The following is a 22,540-nucleotide window of genomic DNA, read 5'->3' as shown; positions in this document are numbered from 1 at the left end:
TATGTAGCCCAAGGCAGGGGGAAATTTGTGGTGTTTGAGAACAAAGAAGCCGATGGGCCTGGAATGGTTGTGAATGAGGATGGTATTAGGAAGAAGTATCCCAGAGAGATAGGAAGAGCCAGACCATGCTGAGTCTTCTAAAGACATGTTAATAAGATTAAAAAATTGTATTCTAATTTGTCCTTCCCCTACCCCTTTCCCCTTTGGTAACCATAAATTTGTTTTCTATGTCTGCGACTCTGTTTCTGTTTTGTAAATAAGTTCATTTAGATTCCACATACCAGTGACATCATGCGGTATTTGTCTCTCTCTTTCTGATTTACTTCACTTGGTACTATAATCTCCAGGTCCATCCATGTTGCTGCGGATAACATTATTCCATGCTCTTTTGTGGCTGAGTGATATTCTGTTGTGTATGTATGTAGCGCATCTTCTGTATCCATCCATCTGTCAGTGGACGTTTAGGTTGCTTCCATGTCTTGACTATTGTAAACAGTGCTGTTATAGACATACAGGTGCATATATCTTTTTGAATTTAGAGATTTCTCCAGGTATGTGCCCAGGAGTGGGATTACTGGGTCATATGGTAACTCTATTTTTAATTTTTTAAGGAACTTCCATAATATTCTCCATAGTGGCTTCACCAATTTAATTCCCACCAACAATGTGGGAGAGTTCCCTTTTCTCCACACCCTCTCCAGCATTTGTTATTTGTAGACGTTTTAATAATGGCCATTCTGACTGGTTGAAACCAATTCCTCATTGTAGTTTTGATTTGCATTTCTCTGCTAATGAGTGACGTTGAACATCTTTTCATGTGCCTGTTGGCCATCTGTATGTCATCTTTGAAGAAATACCTGTTTAGGTCTTCTACCCATGATTGGACCAACAAGGGCTTAATTTCCAAACAGCTCATGAAACTCAATAACAGAAAAGCAAACCACCCAATGAGCTGTGTGTTTCTCTCCCGCCTCATCCCTAGGACATTTCTACGCCAGTGACACGCTGATCCTGAATCTCAGCGTTGTTACTTGTGGTCTCTGAGAGCCAGAAGCAGCATTTACTGGGGCTCTGAACCAAGTGGAAACAAAGGAAGGTAAAGGGCAGGGACCTTTCTGGAGACCAAGTCCGTAGGTCTCAGGGATGAGCTATGAGTGAAGGAAGCACGGAGTTGAAATGTTTCTCCATGCAGGAGCAAAAGAAATGGAAAAATGAAAGAAGCTGTAGAAGAGACCTGATTGTGAGAGAGAAAAAGAACAGGCTTTCTATTTCAGAGATCCTTGGACCACTCCCCATGGAAAGATGCTCCCTCCAAACTCTTGGAGAGGCCTCAGGGTCAAGTCGGTAATCTGCCTCCTGCTCCCAGGGGAGCCACAGGCCTCTGAGTGGGTCCTGGTTGTATTTTAAGCCCTGCTGTAGGTAGATGATTGGGGCTTCCCGGGTGGTGCAAAGAATCCCCCTGCCAATGCAGGAGATGCAGGGGATGCGAGTTTGATCCCTGGGTCAGGAAGATTCCCTGGAGGAGGAAATGGCAACCGGCTCCCGTATTCTTGCCTGGAAAATTCCATGGAGAGAGGAGCCTGGTGGGCTACAGTCCATGGCGTCACGAACAGCCAGACATGACTGAGCGTCTGAGCACACACACACACACACACACATATAGGTATATGATTATTTCAGGCACGGCTAATTGCATCAGAATCCCTCCTGGCAACCTACAGCCCACCCTTGAACTTACTTCAAAGGCTGAGAAGGACACTTGGTTTTGAGCCAATGCAGTGTTTAATCATGGGGATAACAGAAACATCAGAAAATACAGTACCAAGATGGCCCAGGGCGATAGAAGCAAACTGTACCCAGAGTCTGCCTCATGCTTGTAGGGCCTTTTTGACAGCTTGGTCTTCTTCTCAATCCATGACAGGTAACTAGACACCTGTGTGTACACTCCAGGCTGTTTCTTCCGGCCACAGCCCACTCCCCAGCTGACAATGCCCAGTTGGTACCATTTGCTTTTCCTGGTTTTTTTCTGGCAAACCAGAGGCCCCCCACTGTCACCCTAGGAGAGAAAAGTTGTCTGGAAGTGGAAGGTGTGGCAGCAGATTGCTCTTACAGCCTATTGAGGGGTGGGCATCTGGCACAAAGCACATGGTGTCCTTGGATGGGTGGATGTTTTTAATTTTGATTAGGCTCTCCAACCATGACTATGCTCCCAGCTCTTCAACTCTCAGAAAAGGGAGCAAGCAGTTTAGTTAAAAGCAATGGCGATGAATGACAATTTGGTCAAAAAAGTAAATATCCACCATCATCGTCCAGTCACATGCATTCATTTTGATGTTCCAAGGAGTGGTTTCCAAATTTGTTTTGCCTCTAAGCACTTTTTGGTTTTTCAGAATTCTTCCAGTTTCCCCAGGAAGAGCTGCGTTTTGCTCTGAGTTGTTCACGATAGCAAAAAGGAAAAGCCCAAACCAAAAATCCATTATGCTTTACACTAGGCCATTGCTTGAAGACAACAGGCGCACAGACTGTATATTCAGAAGGCAGAAAGCACGAAAATCGCATCAAAATGTTAGACTGCGATTTAAAACATCAAAAGTTTCAACAATTTACCAATCTTAAAGCATCATGAAAGAGATTGCCCAAAAAAGCCCAGGTGGAACAGACGTCATTGACATGAAAATGAAGGAACACACAAACTTTCATGCCCCCAGAGCTTTTGGACCATTTTACAATTTCTATTAAAGAATCATGCATCTTGATTGAAAAATCAGAAAACTGAGATATGAAGAAAGAACATAAAGAATACTCATAATAATGTTAGTAAGTAAATTTATATATAAGAATGGACACAATTGTGTCTGAAAGGTAAGATATAGTTAATACTTTGGCAGTGATTTCTCTAGGGAGTGAAAAGGAGAACAATTATAAAAGGCGAACTTCCTCTTCACTGCACACCTTTCTCTACCCCTGGCATTTTCTTTACGTGTGCACAAATAAATAAGTGAAATAAACAACGCTACTAATTCCAGCCATGCAGAGGCAGCTCCTTAGTCCAGTGTAACTTTATGCATCCCCCTGTTTGCAAATACACAGACACATCATTATTATTTTACAGAAATAGGATCCAGCAGTACATAGGGTCTCACAGCTTACAAAGATTTATTTTTGAGAATACTAAGTGCCACACAAGAAAGTAAAAAAGAATTACCATTTTAACGACATGCCAAAAATCCAAATCCAAAACAAACAATTCTCCCCCCAGTAGTATATGGGTTTGAGTTTTTAAAACCAAATTGTTTTTGTGAACAAATTGCTGTGTCCATCAACTTAATTTGAACTAAACTGTTCCTTACCTAATTCTTTGAAGTCACTGGAAATTCCCATGATCTCTCTTTAAAATGAAGAAAAATACTCACTTCTCTGGGGATGAAGGGGATCTAAGTGAAAGATGTATGTGTGGGAAGTCACTTCATTCGTGTCTGACTCTGTGCAACCCCATGGACTGTAGCCCGCCAGGCTCCTCTGTCCATGGGATTCTCCAGGCAAGAATGCTGGAGTGGGTTGCCGTGCCCTCCTCCAGGGGATCTTCCCCACACAGAGATCAAACCCGTGTCTCTTACATCCCCTGCATTGGCAGGCAAGTTCTTTACCACTAATGCCACCTGGAAAGTCCTCAAAAGACCCTTAGTTGTCCCACTTTACAGACGGGGAAATCTGAAAAGGCACAGGCACAGACGGGAGCCCAGGCAGGGTACAGAGGAGCCAGGAGGGAAGCTTAGGCAGCCTGCGGCCCTAACCACTACCCCACACAGCCCCCATTTGGTCACAGAGCAGCCCTCCCAAATTCTTGTCCACCCGGAACCTCAGGATTTGACCTTATTTGGAAATAGAATCTGTGCAGATGTAATTAGTTCCTTTAAGATGAAGTCCCACTGGATTAGTGTGGGCCCTAATCCAAAGACTGGCAACCCTGTAAGAAGAGAAAGCAGAGGAGACACACAGGGGAGAAGGCCATCTGACCCCCTTTCTTATCTGGAGCAGGTTGACAGTGTCCACCCAAAAGATATGTCCTAACCCCCTGTACACCATCACTGTGACCTTGTATGGAAATAGAGTCTTTACAGGTCTAATTAAGGATCTTTGGGGAAGATTACTCTGGATTCAGGGTGAGCTCTAAATCCAATGAGTGGTGTCCTTATAAGAAAACAGAAACTTTAAGAGAGACACAGAAGAGAAGGCATTTTAAGACAGAGGCACAGACTGGAATAATGCACCGACATCATTGAAGATGGATGCAGAGAGCGGAAGGATGCACCTGCAGGCTAAGGAACACCCAGGGTTGCGTGCAGCCACCTGAAACCAGAAAAGGCAGAGAAGGATCCTCCCCGAGACCCTGGAGAGGGAGCGGAGCCCCGCCAATGCCCTGATTTGGGACTTCTGGTATCTGTGAGAGAACACGTCTCTGTTGTTTTAATCCACCTCCTATTCAGAGGAGAGAGAGGGAAGCCAGGTATCCCACCCTGTCGGCCAGCTTTCTGGGGCAGCCTCTCTCCCAGCTTTACCTGGCAGGCATCTTTCCCACCTTGAAGGTCCCCGGCACACAGCATGCTCTTGGTGAGTAGAGGCACCAGCTCAGAGCAGGTTTCCCACTTGATCAGCTGGACATTGACTTTCTGGAGCCCTGTCTCTCTACTCCGCTTAGGAACTGACCCATAAAGGAAGCAGATGGGGAAAGGACCCTGAGCACTGTGTGGTCCCTTTAGTGGACCCACCCACGTCATGTCTTTTCACCTCCACAACAAGGAACCGCTCCATGGCCCAGGGAACAACCCAAATTTGGACTGGCTGAGGAGGGAGAAGGATATCCAGGAGACTCTTGAACCCACTCTCTGTGGATCAAGAGCTCCAAGCACTGGGTTTCTATTGACTTCAGCCTCAGTGAGCCATCTTCTGGTCCTGCCAAGGGTGCCGGGTTCCAGCTAGGATCCTAAAGAGGTGTTTGATTCAAATCCATGAGGATGTAAAGAGAACCCACAGTGACAAATTCTGTCCTGGAACCCATGGCACAAAAAGATGGACTTCATGACAGGGCCCCTGAGCTCACTGTCTATGCACTCAAGCTGAGCCTAACTCCTAGAATGTCCACTCTCAGAGATGGGCATGTTTTCCTCTCTGTATGTTGCTGAGCCCCTGGAGCCTATAACACTGCCTGGATCCTAGAGGACTTTCAATGAAAATGAGGTGAATGAAGCATGAGGAACCCTACATGAAGAAGGTGGCTTTTTTTTTTTTTTAAAGCTATTGAAAGGCTTCTAAGGGCAATTCCCAAGAAGGAATCTAACCTAGATCTGAGCTCTGGGGCCATGTGGGGATCCATGCAGAGCCATTCGGGTGCCTCCTTCCAAGAACAGCACCAAGTGGAATCTGTTTTCCCTTCCCCTGATGATTATGGGGAAAGTCACATTAACCAAGAAGGAAAACAAAAGGATACCACTGTATGGGTCGGCTGAACTGAGCAGCAGGAGTTGACTCTAGAAGGACGATTTTATATTCCGTGAATCTCCTCTACCTTGGCCTGGGTCTGTGGTTTGAGATTTAGCCAAAGAGCCCTTTATCACAGGGGAGAAGAACTGGTTCCATCAACTGTAACAGAGTTGCCCTGGCTGACATCAGCATGTTCTTCCCAGAGCCCAGCCCTTTACCTATTGGTATGTCCCTCCAAATTCCTCCAGATCACCCTTAGGACACTGAATATGTTTTCCTGGGTTTTCCCTGAGGCCCTGTTTGGGGTTCCTGTCTCACAATATGGACCTGAAACTTGCTATGGGTGCCCAGAAAGGGTGGCTCCCATGCAGACCAGGAAGGTTCATGGTGGGACCTTCCCTGAGAACCAGAAGTGCCCAGGTCCACCAAGCAGACCTCCGAGGACCAGCAGAGCCTCCAGAGTCTGCCTCTCGTTGCAAACCTCAGCCAGGGTGCCGCCCCCACCCCCGGGGTGGGCCGCAGTCACTCACCTGTGGTGCCCCACCCGCTCACCCAGCAGTTCCTCCATCTCTGTATGTCAGTGGCCTCTGAAAGGCAAATGGGCACCTTCCTGACACCCAGGCTCAGAGGCAATTTGAGCAACAGCAAAGCGATGTCATTAAAGTAGAACCAACTGTCAAAATAATTGTGAATAATTAGCTTGTCCACTTCTATCTTCGTCAAGTTCTGGGTGTCAAGATGTTCTTCACCACATGTGACCTCCAAGGTAGATCTTATTCCAAAATAAAAGAAAGAGGAAAAAGGTAAGTGGTGGGAAGATGAAAAGTGAACCTTAGGAGAAAATGACTGCCCCACCTCCCCCGTCTGAGACTGTGATCCTGAGGGCAGGGGGAGGCAGCCAGGGCTCTGCACTTGGCTCGCAGTCAAGGAGGAGGAGCCAGACCTGACTGCTCTGCCCTGCCTTCTGGCCAACCAGCTCTTGACCTAACAGCAAGACTTGGGCAAAATTCACCTGTAGATTTCATCAACAAATGTCTAGGAAGCCATGCTATGCATAAGTCAGGGGTCTCCAACCTCTGGAATCTAACCCTGATGATCTGAGATGGAGCTGATGTAATAATAATAAAGTGCACAGTCAGTGTGATGCGCTTGAATCATCCCCAAACCACCCCCTCTCCCGGTCCACGGAAAAACTGTCTTCTACGAAACCGGTCCCTGGTGCCAAAATGTTGGAGACTGCTGGCATAAGTAATTGAGGGGCTTGACCTTGATTTGCAAGAAAAGCTGGACTGGCTGTATTACAGACAAATGAGAAATTTTGCAAAAATACTATTTTGTGGACTTGGGCTCAGACAATACCTTCTGCCATGCAGCCAGGCCTTAGGCCTACCCTAAGGGCCTAATGCTTCCAGGATTCCCCAGTTCCATGGTCACTGTCAGCCCAATGCTTAGGAAAGGAGTCTCCACAGGACTACATGCACTTGGCAAAATGCTGTTCCTTTCCTCAGCAAAGGAACATTTGCTCTGCAGTGTAGAACCCACACAACAAGCTGTGCAGCGTCCTGGGAGAACGGCTTCTTTCTACCTGCAAAGAATCATGTTTAACCACACAGGTATCTGCCTCCTTGTATTTTCTTTTATGCCTGATGAATGTGAAAAACAGGCATGTCGGGGCAAAATAACGTTAAAAATATAAATAATATAAAGTATAAAAGTAAATAATATAAATATTAAAATAAATTAAATATAAATTAAATTTTAATACAATTAAAATAAATTACAATTATAAAAATAAAATTATATAAATATACAAATAAAATATAATTAAAATATATAAAATAATATAAAATATGTCAATAATATAAAAAGATAATAGGCATGTGGGTCAAAAGGCTTCCCTGGTAGCTCATCTGGTAAAGAATGAGACCCTGGTTTGATTCCTGGGTCGGGAAGATTCCCCCTAGAGAAGGGATAGGCTACCCACTCCAGTATTCTTGGGCTTCCCTGGTGGCTCAGATGGAAGAATCCGCCTGCAAAGCTGGAGACCTGGGTTCGATCCCTGAGTTGGGAAGATACCCTGGAGGAGGGCATGGCAACCCGTATTCTTGCCTAGAGAATCCCCATGGACAGAGGAGCCTGACAGGCTACAGTCCATGGGGTCGCAAAGAGTTGGACACGACTGGGAGACTAACCACAGCACACAGCGCAGAGGCAAATATGGGTTTCTCTGGTGGCTCAATGGTAAAGAATCCACCTGCCAATGCAGGAGATTCGAGTTTGATCCATGGGTGAGGAAGATCCCCTGGAGGAGGAAATGGCAACCCATTCCAGTATTCTTCCCTGGGAAATCCCAAGGACAGAGGAGCCTGTCGGGCTACAGTCCATGGGGTAGACACACAGAGTCAGACACAACAGAGAGACTAAACAACAATACAGGGCAAATATTCTACTACATTGCTTTGAAAAAAAGTCTATCTGCAACACTTACTCATTTTTGCTTTTGAAGCAATGAGCTGCGGTCAGAATCCACCACTCACTGAGGATCGATCCTCCACAGAGATGACTCCCGTTTTCAAGGATACGAATCTGCCAGGGGAAATCTCTGATGTTTGCAGGCACCCCACCTATGATTCCTAAAATTTCAGACTTCTCAGAAGTGTTCATTCTTTGGCCACATTCCACTAAGAGCAGGAAGAAGGAAGAGGGCGGAGAGACCCAGGGCATCACACAGTGGAATATAACAAATGGCAGACTTTGTATACTTGTGTAAGACTTTCATGCGACCATATGGTCTTCGCCCCTCGATACGGGATCTGGGCAAGTCTGATGCCACATCTTTAGGAAAACCGTGCAGAAATCTGAAGGTTCATCCTCTTATTTTATATTAATATAAAACATAACAGTTTTTATTCTGAGTCTTATATGTAAACATTGAAGCAATCTTTAGCTTCCTCATTCTGAATTTTTGTTTAAGAGGTATGTGATTTTAAGTACCAACCACAGTTTAAGTGCAGCCGTCAGTGGTCATGCAAATTGAAATGTGAATGTATTTACACAAAAAATCTTGTGTGAGTACAAAAGTTCTTCTATACTTTTGCATGCTCAGTGGCTCAAACTTTGTGGAAGATGAGAGTTGGGACTGGCTTGGAAAATAAGAGACACGTGGTTGTGAATTTTAGGAGAGAATGAGATGGCAACTCACTCCAGTATTCTTGCCTGGAGAATTCCATGGACAGAGAAGCCTGGCAGGCTATAGTCCTTGGGGTCACAAAGAGTCAGACACGACTGAGTGACTAACACATACATGCTGGGATCCTAAGGGGTTTCTATAATCTACAGATAGAAAACTGAATGAAGCCTTGGGTCTGCCAGCACCACAGAGCAAAACTCCTGGTGGGGGAATTTGGAGATCTTCCCTTGCAAATCCCACTGAAATGAAATTACTGCAGACTCTAGATTTTTTCTCAGGTGACTAACTGATCCAGATCCAGAGATGTAACCAAACAGATTAAGATAGGGAGATCTCATCTTAGGTTTTTACTTATTTTTTCTTTGCCTGCACCATCAGGATGTCTCAGAAAATCTTTTTTCCCCAAAAAGACCCTTTGAGTATATGTCACCATGAGAGAAAGAGAAATATGACTGGAGAGACAACTCAAGTCTTCCAGATTTTAGCGTGGAAAGTTCCTACCTGGCAGGGAACCTGTGAAGAGGGGAAGAAGTAGGGTTTGAAGTCAGAAGTTCTGAGCTGGCCCCACTGTTTGCTAGCTGTGTATCTTAGAGCCACTGATTTAACCTCTCTGAGCCTCTGTCCTCTCGTCTTCAATACAAAGAAAAGTATTAACACAGACTGCTGCCTGTTTTTTCATGTCACATCAATTTAAAGGGATGACATTTGGTTTCATTCAAGTCTGGATCAGGGAGTCTGAGTTGAGCCCAAGACTCTTGGTTCAATCTGAGGTTGTCTCTGTGCAATGTGTCCTTGGGAGGATGTCCTTGCTGGTTGTCTTCCCACACCAGTGGCCATTCCTTCTCATACTGTTTCCCTGAATCCACCTCCTCTTCCAAAACTTAAGGCTGAATCCTCAGACCGCTTCATCCCCTATGCATTTTGGCTGAAATGCCAAATGCCCAGCGCAGCCCAAGTTCAAGTATCACCATTATACAGACTCAAAGCTCTCATGCTTACCCTCAGGCCTCTCTGCTGAGCTCCGCCCCTTTAACAACTGTCCTATTCCATAGTTCATAAGAACATCTAAGAGGAGCTCCAACTTAAAGCAGCCCAAACTGAACCGTCTACTTGCCTAACCTCACGTCTATGTCTTTCTCATGAGCCTGGCACAGTTCTACGGATGGTAGCACACCCATCTATTTGCTTAGGCAAGAAGATCAGGCTGGAGTTATCCCTGAGTTATCTCTTTCTCTCACTCCCCACGAGCCACCAGTTCCATCAACATTACCAAACAATTTTGAAACCGAAGCTAGCCACTCCTCTGCATCCCTCTGGCTATAACCCAGCCTGGCCATTATTCCGTCCTGCTCACTAATGCCTCTCCCCACTTCCACTCTTGCACCCCCACAGTCTATCCTCTGGAGCAGCCAGAATGTCTTTCTCAAGCACATCTCATTCTTCACTCTCCCAGTTAGACTCTCTGATGGCTTCCCATTGTCACCTGAATACAATCCCAAAATCCTCACTGTGCCTTTATGAGCCCATCTTTCTCCAACACCACCCCCCCCCATTCACTCTGCTCCAACTAAACCGGCCTGTCTGCCTCTAAAACACACGGCTCATTCACAGCTCAGGACCTTTGCACTTGCTGTCACTTCTGCTTGGAAATAGGTTTCCCTCTCATAGGATGGGTCTCCACCCAAGTCTTGTCGTCCCAGAAAGGCTTTCCACAACTGCCTCCTAGGACGGTCTCAGCACTCCCCTGCAGATCGCCCATCACATTAGCCTGTTTTATATGTTTCATACCATTTAACAGGAACCAGAATTAACTTATATTCACTCATTTCTACGTTTAATAGTTCCCTCCAGACACTAGACAGTAAAACTCCTTAAGGGGACGGATTGAATATGTCATTCTCTGCTATAAAACCTCTCTTCTGGACTTCCCCACTTGCCCAGTGGTTAAGCCTCTGCACTTCCACCGCAGGGGGCATGGGTTTGATCGGGGAACTAAGATCACACTGCACACCCAAAACAAAGACAAAACCAAGAGACATCTCTCTCCTAAAACAGCTCCCAAGTTGCTGTGTAACACAGGGAGCTCAACCGGGTGCTCTGTGACCACCGAGGGGTGGGGAGGGGGTGCGAGGGAGGGCACGCTGTACACTTAAGGCTAATTCAGTTTGTTGTGTGGCAGAAACCGACACAACATTATAAAGCAATTATCCTCCAATGTGAAAAATAAACAGCTCCCAGCATGCAACAGAGGTTTGCTATCTGTCAACCCACAAATTGAGAATATAACACGAGTCTCCCTAAGTTCTCCGGACCCAGGGAGAATCCATAGTAGGTATTAAGACACTGCCTTCATTATAGCTTATATTATTTACGTTTTGCCTTAGATCAGTTAGGCTCCACATGATCCTTCAGAATGTTTTCAAAGAGAAAACAGCAGAGAAATTCCTTTTTGAGGATCACACGGAGCCTTAAAGCTGCAGGACAGGGCTAGTTCGCATCTTCAGATGGACAGCTGGTTACCCTTCTCAAGGGGTTTACTTACACTGGCCATTCACTCTGGACAACTGGTACCTAACATAGACGTTACACACATCAGGCTTCTCCACAGTTGGGGGTATGTGGGGAGCAATGATCTGAAGGTCTGGTCCAGGGGCCCTGGCATCAGATTCACTGGAGGGGCAGTTGCACGGATCCCACCCAGAACTACAGAATCTGCATCCTAGAACCTGACCCTTTGAACAAGCTCCCGGGTGATACACCTGATGGCAAAGGAGCGAGAGCCTTGGAGAGGCACAGACTGCGAACACCAGCAGAGACCTACGTTCCAGGCTGCTGTGTGGCCAGCACAGCAGCAGGGCGACTGGCAGCAGGAGCATGGCTCTTCCGGCCCTCCATCCTGTCATCGGCCCTGGCGTTGACTCAAGCCCATGGAGAGGCTTCAGGTAGGACTGCTCATGCACAGTTCAGAGGGACCCCTCAGGGCCTCGCTGTCTGTACCTGCACTCTTACAGCCCAGCCTGCTGCCCAGGTCACAATAGGGCACTGGGTGGAGCCAGCACAGTCCAGACAAGACAGCCAGGAGGCATCCTGGACCGGAAGCTGATGATTCCACGAGCCGTCCTCTGGGATGCAGAGGTCAGTGTGGAACTGGCGAGGTGGGGGGCAGCAGAGTGGAAGGACTCCACACCAGCTGGTCTCCTGTAAATCGAGGCATCTCAGATTCACTCATGCGGCAGGGAAAAAAGAGAGCTGAAGGTGTTCTTCAGAAGGGACCCAAGACTGCTGATCCTAGCAAATCAGGTGACACAGTGGAGCGAGCACAGACCCAGAGTCCTACATCAAAATTCATCAACCTAACTCAAATCTTTTCTCTGCCAGGAGGGGGCCTGAAATGGGAGACACAGCCTCTTATCTCTTTCTTTGGAAAACAACATGAATTTGGGCTCAGCAGAGAGAAATATTTCATTGCAACTATAAGTATTTGCAAACTTTGGGGCCCTGGAGGGCACGTGTTCACATACGGTGGAACAGGGCATAAATAAAGGATTCCCAAGGTCACCTGGCTTACCTCCATGGCTTCCATGGCTGGCCCTGAACTTCTGAACAGGAGAGCACAGCGTGTGCACGATCATCATTCAGACCCCCAGGAATCCCCAAAATCCCAGCAAATGTACGCACAAATTCACATTTTTATCAAGACACCATTGCAGGAGGACGCAGGTCCACACTAAGACATGTGTGCTGTGGTATGCAATGCTTATGGTGTCTTTATAAATAATTACTGAAAACCGGCACCTACATGGGTTTCCCTGGTGGCTTAGTGGTTAAGAATCCACTTGTAAATGCAGGAGACTCTGGGTTTGATCCCTGGGTCGGGAATATCCCCTGGAGAAGGAAACAGCAACCCACTACAGTATACTTGCCTGGAGAATCCCATGGACAGAGGAGCCTGGTGGGCAACAGTCCATACGGTCACAAAGCAATCAGACACAACTGACTTAAAAACAGCACCCTACCTGTCTGTCAGTGGTCCATCCAGACAACAGCAATAGCCCTGAATAATGAAAAGGAGCAGACCACTGACAACAGGAACCTCCAAGGCCTTCCGCTGAGTTGAAGAGGCTGGCTAGCTATTACCTTTCATATGCTGCACAGACAGGCAGAGACAGCACACCAGCTGTCACCAGAGGCTGCAATTTGGGGCAGAGGGCAGGTTCCCAGGGGCACTGGAGAACTTTCTGGGGTGGTGGAAAGTGCTATGCCTTGATTGTGGTGGTGGTTGCACAACCATATGGCAGTTGTCAGAATTCATGGAACCATATGTCTTAAAAAGGTAATTTCCTAAATTATATCTCAAAGACCAGACTTAAAAAATGCTTTTGTGCATTTCAAAAAGCCACTGTGAACCACAAAACAACCGCCTGCTTCCTTTCAAGTGTTTTTGTTGTGACCTCAAGGGCCGACCACATAGGGAGAGATTCCTTTTTCATTCTGGCTTAGTCAAACCGAGCTGCCCTAATGAAATGCCATAGACTGCTGGCTTACACAACAGAAATTTATCTTCTCACAGTGCTGGAGGCTGGAAGTCCAAGATCCAGGTGGCAGCCGACCCAGTTCCTGGGGAGGCCCCTCTTCCAGGTTTGCAGACCATTGCCTTCACACTGTGTCCTCACATGGCCTCCCTGTGGATTCAGGTAGTGAGTGAGACCCCCCCACCCCGCCCTGTGACCTCATTTAGCCATAATTCTTTCCTGGCATGCACGCGAACCATGCTAACTCGCTTCAGTAGTGACCAGCTCTGTGCAACTGTATGGACTGTAGCCCACAGGCTCCTCTGTCCATGGGAGTCTCCAGGCAGGAATACTGGAGTGGGTTGCCATGCCCTCCTCCAGGGGCTCTTCTGGACCCAGGGATTGAACCGGGTTTCTTATGTCTCCTGCATTGGCGGGTGACTTCTTTACCATTATCACCACTTGGGAAGCTCATTCTTTCCTTAGTGTCACCATCAGTAAACATAGCCATGCTAGGGGCTAGGGTTCCAACATGTGAATTCTGGGTCCAAAATAAATACCCAGGGGACAGGACACTCCAGTGCCCCCGAGGTCACAGAACTCATTGGGGTTCTTGCCTAGGTACTGCTCGTGGTAATCCTCCACGTAGTAAAAGGTCTGTGCCTCCCGGATGTCTGTGGTGATCTGGCCGAAACCATGCTCCAACAGAACCTGTGGAGAGAAGGGCGCCATCAGGACCAGATGCCCGGGATCCTGGGAAGGAGGAGGGGCGGGGTCGGGACGTGAAGGGCAGACACGTGGCCGCAGGAGCAGGGGTGAGCAGTGGTGCTTGGGGCCTGCACTCGGCAACTTCCCCGCTGGGTAATCCTGAGCAAGCATCTCCCTCCCTGTGCCTCAGGGATCTGGGGTTTCAAATCTGGGGTTTAATTTGTTTTCTGATTCTGAAATTTACACTCTACCCTCTATGCTAGCTCTGCCCCCAGGGTGTTGGGAGCCCTTGTGTGGGCCCTCTGGCTGTCCTGGGGAGGAGGGGTCCCTGAGGGGACTCACTGCGGCTGCAGTGGGAGGGGGTGGCAGTGTGGCCTCTCTGCCCGTGCACGGGATGGACAGAGCATGCCCCCCTCGCTGGTTGTGGCTCTGGGCAGCAGGGACCCCGCCGGGACGCACTGGAGGGCAGGGGCCACCTGGAGTCTGGGCTCTGGCCCTCCAGTCTGGAGCCTGGGGAGTGAAGTCAGGGGAGGATGCGGCCTGAGGGCCTGGTGGGCTCCTCACTGCCCTCTGTGACCCAGTTTAAGGCCTGGTGGCACCTGCTGCCAGGGAGAGGAACACAGTAAACAGCACTGGGGGAGGAGAGCCCAGCTATTTGGGGCAGGAGACGGATTAAGAAATAGACATTGTTCCCCGCGGATCTCCTCCCCTTTCCTCTCCCTTCTGGATTTCAGCTGTGCCCTAGTTCTTTCTTGGTACAGGCTGCTCGGGGTCTCTGAGCTCAAGGCCACAGAGACTCCACCCAGGTTCACACATTCCGTTTCAGACGGTGGTGGGAGGCGGGACCTGGGACTCTTGTCTCCTTAAGGGACCTGCTGTGACTGATAGCCTGTGGGCTCCTGGAATGAATTCCTCACCTCTGCCAGGAAGGGCGGTGGGTCTAGTCTTTGAGTTCAGTGTGAATCCACGGCCTGACCGTCTACTGAACCCTGCTGTGACTCTGAATTTCCTTCCAGCCCACTGAGGGGGAAGTGAGGGGATGGCTCCAAAACCTCAGGCCTGGGTGTTTAGGAAGATGACCTTGAGCAGAGAAATTCAAGAAGGTCCCAGAAGAAAATTCCACTCAGAAAATTGAAGTGAGGCTACTTTCATGGCAGGCTGGAAGGCTGTGGGCATCATAAAGTGTCCTGATGAAGGAGGGCATTTCAGAGACCTGCTGTAAGCTGTCAGCCACGGGACAAGAACAGGAAGCCTTGCTGTTGGAGTCCAGTGAGGAGGGCAGGTGTGGAGGGGAGATTCTGGCAGGAACCAAGTCAAGGAGGGACCCTGACCTGGGAGCAAGTGGCCCCAATGGAAAGGGATAGGGAGGAAGTCCCCCAATCCCCTCCTGCCTGCCTCCTGCCTCTGTGAGTGCCTCCCACTGCCCAGGGCAAGCCATGTGACATTCAGGGACCCCCCACCTAGGTGACCAGTCTGGAGGCATCAGCCTCCTGGGACTCAGGGAAGGACAGCCAGTGGATTTGTAGTGGTGAAATGGGGACAGATGGAAAATAACTGCAGTATCATCCCAGTGTTCCCTCCCAGAGAACAGATCTGAAAGCTGTGAGCCATCCTTATTTCAGGGCGGATAAAGATAGCCAACTGCCCAGTAAGGCTTTTCATGGCTTTGTGTTGGTCTCAGCCTATTGATAGCCATGCCGTCAGCTAGGAATATGGGTGGCACTTGTCCAGACCGTATTACTTGCAGCCAGCCCCCATGGACATCTCCTCCAATGAGTGGCTGGATCAGCCTTTGTGGTTCTCATTAGGATGGCAGGATATGCTTCAGCAAAAACCACAGAGAACTTTAAAAAAAAATTATCTATTTGTGGCTGTGCTGGGTCTTCATTGCTGAGTGGGCTTTTCTCTAGTTGCGGCAAGCAGGGGCTACTCTCTGGTGGTGATGCAAGGGCTTCTCATTGTGAAGGCTTCTCTCATTGTGAAGCGCAGGCTCTAGGCACACGGACTTCAGCAGTTGTGGCACATGGGCTCATCGTTGTGGTTCCTGGGCTCTAGAGCACAGGCTCGATAGTTGTGGCGCATGGGCTTAGTTGCTCTGAGGCAAGCGGGATCTTCCCAGACCAGGGATCGAACCCACGTCTCCTGCATTGGCGGGCAGATTCTTTACCAATAAGCCACCAGGGAATCCCAACAGGGAACTTTGAGAAATAAGATTTATTACTCCAAGTCCTGGAGTTTACACACCACACCTGAGGGGCCACACAGCCAGGTTGCAGGGAGAGAGAAAGATATAATAGACCTGGGGATAGTGCTTTCATTAGCATTGAGGGTAGGGTGTCTAGGCCCTTGCAGATTCATTATTGACTAATTTAAAGCATGTGACCAGGAATTGGGGTGCAGGAAGGGAGAAGCTGTTCACTCAGGCAGTTATATAGGTTTCCCAGGGTTTTCTGGAAAAGAGACCTTCATAGATGGGGACCTTCACGAGCCTGATTCCTGATCTGGTAGTTTGTCTGATGGCTGAGCCATCCAGCTGACAATATGTGTATTCAGGATGGATGTCTTTTGAACTGGATGATTCAGCAACCAAAAACTTAAAATGTCAAGCACTTATGCATGTATAATATACTGTGCTTAGGACTTTGCAGGTGTTAGCTCATTTGATCCTCATAGCAACCACTGGAGGGAATTGTTCTTCTACTTTCCACATTTAGTTTATCAGTGTGCCAGCTATTGTATCTTGATGCTCAGCTCCATCTCTGCTTTTCTAAACTCTCCTAAGAATTTTAGATGCTGAAAACTGGTCACATCGCTCAGAGTCCCAACAGGCTTCTGATTTAGATCCTCAGGAGAGTTTTAGAAGGCAGGAGGCCAGGAGAAACACTCTTTTCCTAAGCAGCTGTACACCAGCATGAAAATTTCAGCAGAAGACAGTTGGGAGGTTTTGCCATTAAGTTTGGGTGTCCTTCCACAAATTGTTACTTTAATGCTGAAGAGAACCATAAGATGATTAACAGTGAGTTATTATCATTCCTGAGGCCTACTGAGCTTCACAAAGCAAACAACTGTTTTTCTTGGTCTTTGCACTCAAGCCCTTTTAATGGTTCTGTAATTATCCATCTCTATGTACTAAATCCATTTCAGCTTGAGATACATAGGTTATTTTCTATTTTCCTGATAGAATCCTGACTGATATAGTTATTTGGTATTGAAAGTGGTTTCAGGAAATACAACTGCAAAGATGGGAATCTAAGCTTTCTTGTCAGGCCTAATTTGATTTGAAGGGAATAATGACCTCTTCGCTGGTGGAAAATGGGATTCTGGGAGACCAGGGTATGCAGCAGAACAGTTTCTCAAATTATTACCTGTCGTTCTTAGAATCCTATTAGAGGAGAACAAGTGATGTTTGCAATAGACTTTTCTGGTGGAAGAGATAAGTACAAGAGCTGCTATTACCAAATGCATTGGAGAGTTTACAGAAAAAGCAACAATGACATTGGGGTTTTACATGTTCAACTCAAAGGTGTCACCCAACAGCCAGAGGAGTTTCTAGAACTGCCCTGAAGGAATCTCTTTGTCTATTGCATCAAAAATCAGAGCCAGGGTTGGTCCTGTGCGTGGCAGAATGACAACATAACTTGAACTCACAACTTCATTAGGTCCATACATAAAATGTGGCTAATTGGAGAAGGAGGGGACCAAGAAAATTACAGTGGAATGTTTGTATGGATTAAAATGAGTTAGTGTACTTTAAAACCTCAAATCCGGGAATTCCCTGGCTATCCAGTGGTAAAGACTCCTTGGTGCCAATGCAGAGGGTACAGACTCAATCCCTGGTTAAGGAACTAAGGTCCTGCATGCTGTGTGGTGCAGCCAAAAAAGAATAAAATAAAATTTAAAAAATAATAAAATACCTCGGAATCCCACTGAACTTCCCTTCCTGTTAGAAGCAGCCCTTCTACCCCATTCTTGGGAGGCTAGTCTCCTCTCCATGAAGACTTTGTAATGACTTAACTGAAATTACTTTCGCAGAAGATGCTGGGGACTTCCCAGGTGGTGCTGGTGGTAAAGAATGCTCCTGTCAATGCAGGAGACATGGGTTCACCATCCCTGGGTTAGGAAGATCCCCTGGAGTAGTAAACGGCAACCCACTCCAGTATTCTTGCATGGAAAATTCCATGAACAGAGGAGCCTGGCAGGCTACAGTCCTTGGGGCTGCAGAAAATTGGACACCACTGAGCAACTAAGCACACATACATACGCAGTACTGGATTCTCCCCCATGACCCACCCCTCCGACCTCCTATGGCAGTCAGAACCGTAAGTAAAGTCATCCCAATATCCTTCATATGGGATCAGTTAAATCTGACCCAGGAGAAGACACAATAACAGGCCTGCAACATTCTGCTGATGTATATTTATAGACATTTGAGGATTATGTGTGAGAAGAGATTCTAAAGGAGTTGTTTAGATGCTAAGTCACGTCTGATTCTTCTGTGACCCCGGACTGTCCATCAGGCTCCTCTGTCCTTGGGATTTTCCAGACAAAAATACTGGAATGGGTTGCCATTTCCTTACCCAGGGGATCTTCCTGCCCAGGAATCAAACCCATGTCTCTTGCATTAGCAGGTGGGTTCTTTATCACTGAGTCATCAGGAAAGCCCTCTAAAAGAATCAGGCAGAGGATAAAGTAATATGTGATTGGACGAAATGTATCAGTCTGAGAGCACTTTAGGGAAAATCTGTATTCTAATGAGTAATCTGGTGCAGCTAGAAGTAGCTCTGCTTGTTAAGTTGACAGACCAAAACCCTGGATAAGAGATGGCCTACGTTAAATGGAATTCTTTGTAAAATATAAAAGAAGGATTACAAAATCTTGGGTAGGAATGTCAGGATGAATTTATTAAATGTGACCTGCTCACTGATCCTCTAACTCCATCCCTTAATTGAGTCGCGAGGACACGGTGTTGAATTAGGAATTGAAAAGTACAACTCCATACGGAGGCTCAGCATCCTCAGGGTACCCTGTTGTGGCCGTCATCCAAAGGCTGAGGATGGTCAGACATATAACCCATCTTATGGAAGATCAGTCATACTTGACTTCTTCCCTTTTGGAGTAGGCAGTAATTTTTCATCACAGAAATAGACGTTAATCCGTATATGGATGTGTCTGCCTTGCCCACAAAGCTTCTGCCACCTAACCACCCATAACTCACTAAATGACTAGTTATTCATCACATGGTTTTCCACTTGGCACAACTTCTGATCTACTGGTTATAACAGAACAGAAGTAAGGCAATGTGTTGGTGTCCGTGGGATTCACTGATCTTAACATCCCACCTCCAAGCAGCATGAGCAGTAGCCCCTGTGAGATCCGGGATCACAGAGTCCAGGTCTATCTCAGGGTCTGACCGAGAAACCCTGGAATGCTTCATGGGTACTTGTGTAAGGATGGGTGGGGAAAAAGGAGAAGAAGATAGAGTGGCTCTGCAGCTTAGTGACCTGATTTATCACCAGTAAACATGCTGGTAAGCTGTACTTGAGACCCCCAAGCCGAACCATAAGGGGTACCACAGAACACGATGCAGGGAGCTTCTTCTCTGAGTTCCTGAGAAGGTGTAGGCTTTCCCTTCCTTTTCTGTCTCTTCCTGGATCCATGAAAGAAATTGAGCCACAGACACAAACATACCAGGCCTCCCCCTGAAGCCAGATCGTATGCCCCAACTGAACACACCCACTTGGAAGAGCCTCCGGCTTCCGTGGATAGTACAGACCATAGGTGCCCCACTGTCTCCCTGAGAATGAGAAAAGAGAGAAGGAACAGTCTAGAGCAATCAACAGCACCTCTAACTCAAGTGCAGTGTGAGAGGGTCCTAGTGGCATGGGTCAGGGAAGTGGCATCCAACCTTTATGGCACCAGGGACTGGTTTCATGGAAGACAGTTTTTCCCTGGACCCAGCTGGGGGGTGGTTTGGTGATGATTCAAGCAAGTAACACTTACCATGCTGCCACTGATCTGATGGGAGGCAGAGCTCAGGCAGTAATAAGAGTGATGGGGATCAGCTATAAGTACAGATGGAGCTTGGCTCACTCACCCACAGCTCACCTTCTGTCCATGGCCCAGAGGTTGGGGACCCCCGGGCTAAGGCTTCCCTCCTAGTCTCCCTCCTGGGAACCCAGAACATGGTGGGGCATGTGGAGGTTGGAGCTGACATGGGGGCTGAGTACCTGGCAGTTGCCTCTGGTGCCCAGTTCTTGCCAGGCACAAAGCATGTTCCTGGAGAGCTGGTCTACCCGCTGTCTGCATTCTCTCCAGGCGATCTGCACCACTCTCAGCTTCTGCAGGTAGAGGTTGAAGTTGTCCTTTCCGTCTAGCAAAATGAGGACGCTAGAGTGAGGACGAGCACTGCTCCACCCCGGAGAGGGATGGCCCCGCGAGTGATGAGCGGGGAGGCCCTGGCAAGTAGGTAGACACTCAGACCATCCAGACTTAGAGTACCTAAGGCAATGCCCACTCAGTCTCCTCTCCACCATCTCCCGGGAGTGGTTTCTCCATCTCTGCTTATTTCTCTCCTTCCCATTGGGAAGCTCACTCCCTCTGGAAGCAGCCTACCAAACCCTCACCCTAGCCTCTGCCAGGCGAATATGGAATGAGCTTTCTCAGAGACCCACCATCTCTTCACAGCCAGGCTCTGCCTTGTGCGGAGGTTCATAACAGCCTGACTTCTGTATCCATCTCTGCCAGGCCAGTGGTGAAGCCAGGAGGATGGCACACCTAAAGGTGCCATCTCAAAGGAAAGAAACAACCTGGACCCAAGAGGACCCCACTCATCCCCTTCCCATAGCCCTGTCTTCTCAGCCTGGAGGTAACAGATGACTGTCCTTGGCTGGGGAATCATTGTCTCAGAGTCATCTCAGGACGGTCTAGTCAAAGTGTTGTCACTCAGTCGTGTCCAACTCTTTGCAACCGCATGGAGCCCACCAGGCTGCTCTGTTCATGGGATTCTTCAGGCAAGAACACTCCCAGCCCAGGGATCAAACCCACATCTCCTTTGTCCCCTGCATTGGCAGGTGGATTCTTTACCATCTGAGCCACCAGGGGAGTCTACATGAGCTTCATCTGATGATAAACATTTGGGGAGATGTGATTGTAAAACCACCTAGGAGGGAAGAATCCAAACTTTCTTTCTACAGCGCTTCTGGGCTCCGAAAGAAATGACCATCACTCCCATGTATTTAGGTTTGTCTATGTTCCAGGCTTCTATTGATGGTAAGGACCTTACATGTATAATATCACTTAATTTAATCCACACAGCTTATTTGAAGCCTGCAGTATTGTCGTTCTACATATGAGAAAACGTAAAAGAAAATAATCTGGGGGAGCTAGGTCAGAATCACAAAGCGAGAGTAGTGAGGCCAAAATTCAGACCTGAGTCTTCCAAAGCATCATGCTGTCTAGCCCGGGGCTAGACATTTAAGCATTATGCCTAAATGTGAGCTTTTTCTGGGTTCAGAAGGGAAGGTACATACCATATGAAGGAGCCATCACCCACTCTGTCATCCAGCACCGGTGCCAGGTCTTCTCCTTCTTCTGCAGGCAGATGGGCATTTTGAAGTTATTGAATTGTACTGGTGTGGCAAGCAGCAACAGGGAGAGGTCACTGTCCAGGTGAGGTGGTTCATAATCTTTGTGAATAATTATCTTCTGCACTTGTTTTCTCTCCAGGCGGGAGTCCTTGAGTGTTCTGGATCCCATGACCACAGTGATATTTTCCAAGGTCATTTCTAACCTAAAGAATGAATATAATAACTACAAACTACAATATAATAATAGTCACATTGCATTTCTCACTTACAGGAACATTTATAAACAGTTGGCCTTCCCTGGTGGCTCTGACAGTAAAGAATCTGCCTGCAATGCAGGAGACCACAGGTTCCATCCCTCTGGGTCAGGAAGATTCCCCTGGAGAAAGAAATGTCTATCCCCTTCAGTGTTCTTGCCTGGAGAATCCCCTGGATGGAGGAGCCTGGTGGGCTACAGTCCATGGAGTCACAAAGAGTTGAACACAGCTGAGTGACTAACACTTTAACACTCTGTAAACAGTAGAGTTTACAGTTGAATACTGAGAAGTCCAAAGTATTGGGGGTACAGTGGCCAAAGAGCGGCTAGAGATCAGAGTGGCAGAAGTCAGGGGTCTAAACTCAGGCAAAACTCTGAGCTAGTGAACAGTCAGCTCAAGGAGACTTTTCCATAGAAGACAGTGGGGTGAATCCGTCCAAGAAACTAGACCATGAACTCCTTGACAACTGGAGACTTGACTGTCTTGCGGACCACCATATTGTCATCACTTAAAACAGCGTGTGGTAGTCTGTGTGTGTACAGTGAGTGAATACAGTGTGTGGTCGACACAGAGGGCAGGCAGGGGAAGGGAAGCTCTGTACTGCTTCTCCAATACTGGGCGCGTAGTCACGACTAGCAGCCAATGTCTGGATATGGTTAACTTGAGAAAGTAGGTGTAGAGCAGACACCTTTCGGTACAGATCCAGTGGGAACACACTTGGGGCAGAGCCCATGGCTTCACAACCGTCGTGCAGTAACCCACTAAGCTACCCAGCCCAGGCATTGCATTGAGGAACCCTGACGTAAAGTA

General features: G+C 47.7%; 2 protein-coding genes across 2 annotated transcripts in view; both read right to left on the bottom strand.

Moving 5' to 3' along the window:
- Positions 1–1,786: 1,786 nt before the first annotated feature.
- Positions 1,787–11,574, bottom strand: LOC148777256 (serine protease 52-like). Its single transcript, XM_088837653.1, has 6 exons — positions 11,493–11,574; positions 7,970–8,162; positions 6,012–6,253; positions 4,560–4,702; positions 4,276–4,350; positions 1,787–2,056 (listed from the first exon to the last, which is right to left on the bottom strand). Exons 1-6 carry the CDS (start codon positions 11,572–11,574, stop codon positions 1,787–1,789), a joined length of 1,005 nt encoding a protein of 334 aa, XP_088693779.1.
- Positions 11,575–13,701: 2,127 nt separating this feature from the next.
- PRSS51 (serine protease 51) overlaps positions 13,702–22,540 on the bottom strand; it is a 45,539-nt gene continuing 36,700 nt past the window's right edge. Inside the window, exons 3-7 of the mRNA XM_055427973.2 lie at positions 21,420–21,679; positions 20,118–20,260; positions 19,429–19,684; positions 14,233–14,348; positions 13,702–13,893 (exon numbers count right to left, since the gene is read on the bottom strand). Of these exons, the coding sequence (XP_055283948.2) occupies positions 13,702–13,893; positions 14,233–14,348; positions 19,429–19,684; positions 20,118–20,260; positions 21,420–21,679 (967 nt within the window). The remainder of the gene's footprint in view (positions 13,894–14,232; positions 14,349–19,428; positions 19,685–20,117; positions 20,261–21,419; positions 21,680–22,540) is intronic.

This window comes from Moschus berezovskii, chromosome 7 (genome assembly GCF_049115385.1).
Source record: "Moschus berezovskii isolate FMDL1 chromosome 7, NW_MosBer_1.0, whole genome shotgun sequence".
NCBI lineage: Eukaryota > Metazoa > Chordata > Mammalia > Artiodactyla > Moschidae > Moschus > Moschus berezovskii.
Note: the sequence above shows the minus strand (reverse complement) of the source record. Positions and strands in the feature narration are given on the sequence as shown.

Excerpts from the sequence above, each read along its gene's own strand:
- LOC148777256 (XM_088837653.1), bottom strand. The coding sequence starts at position 11,574 with ATGACAGGATGGAGGGCCGGAAGAGCCATGCTCCTGCTGCCAGTCGCC. Across the intron at positions 4,703-6,011 it reads GAGCGGGTGGGGCACCACAG|TTCCTAAGCGGAGTAGAGAG; the intron begins GTGAGTGACTGC and ends TTTATGGGTCAG. Across the intron at positions 2,057-4,275 it reads CTGCATCCATCTTCAATGAT|GGTGACAGTGGGGGGCCTCT; the intron begins GTCGGTGCATTA and ends TTTCTCTCCTAG.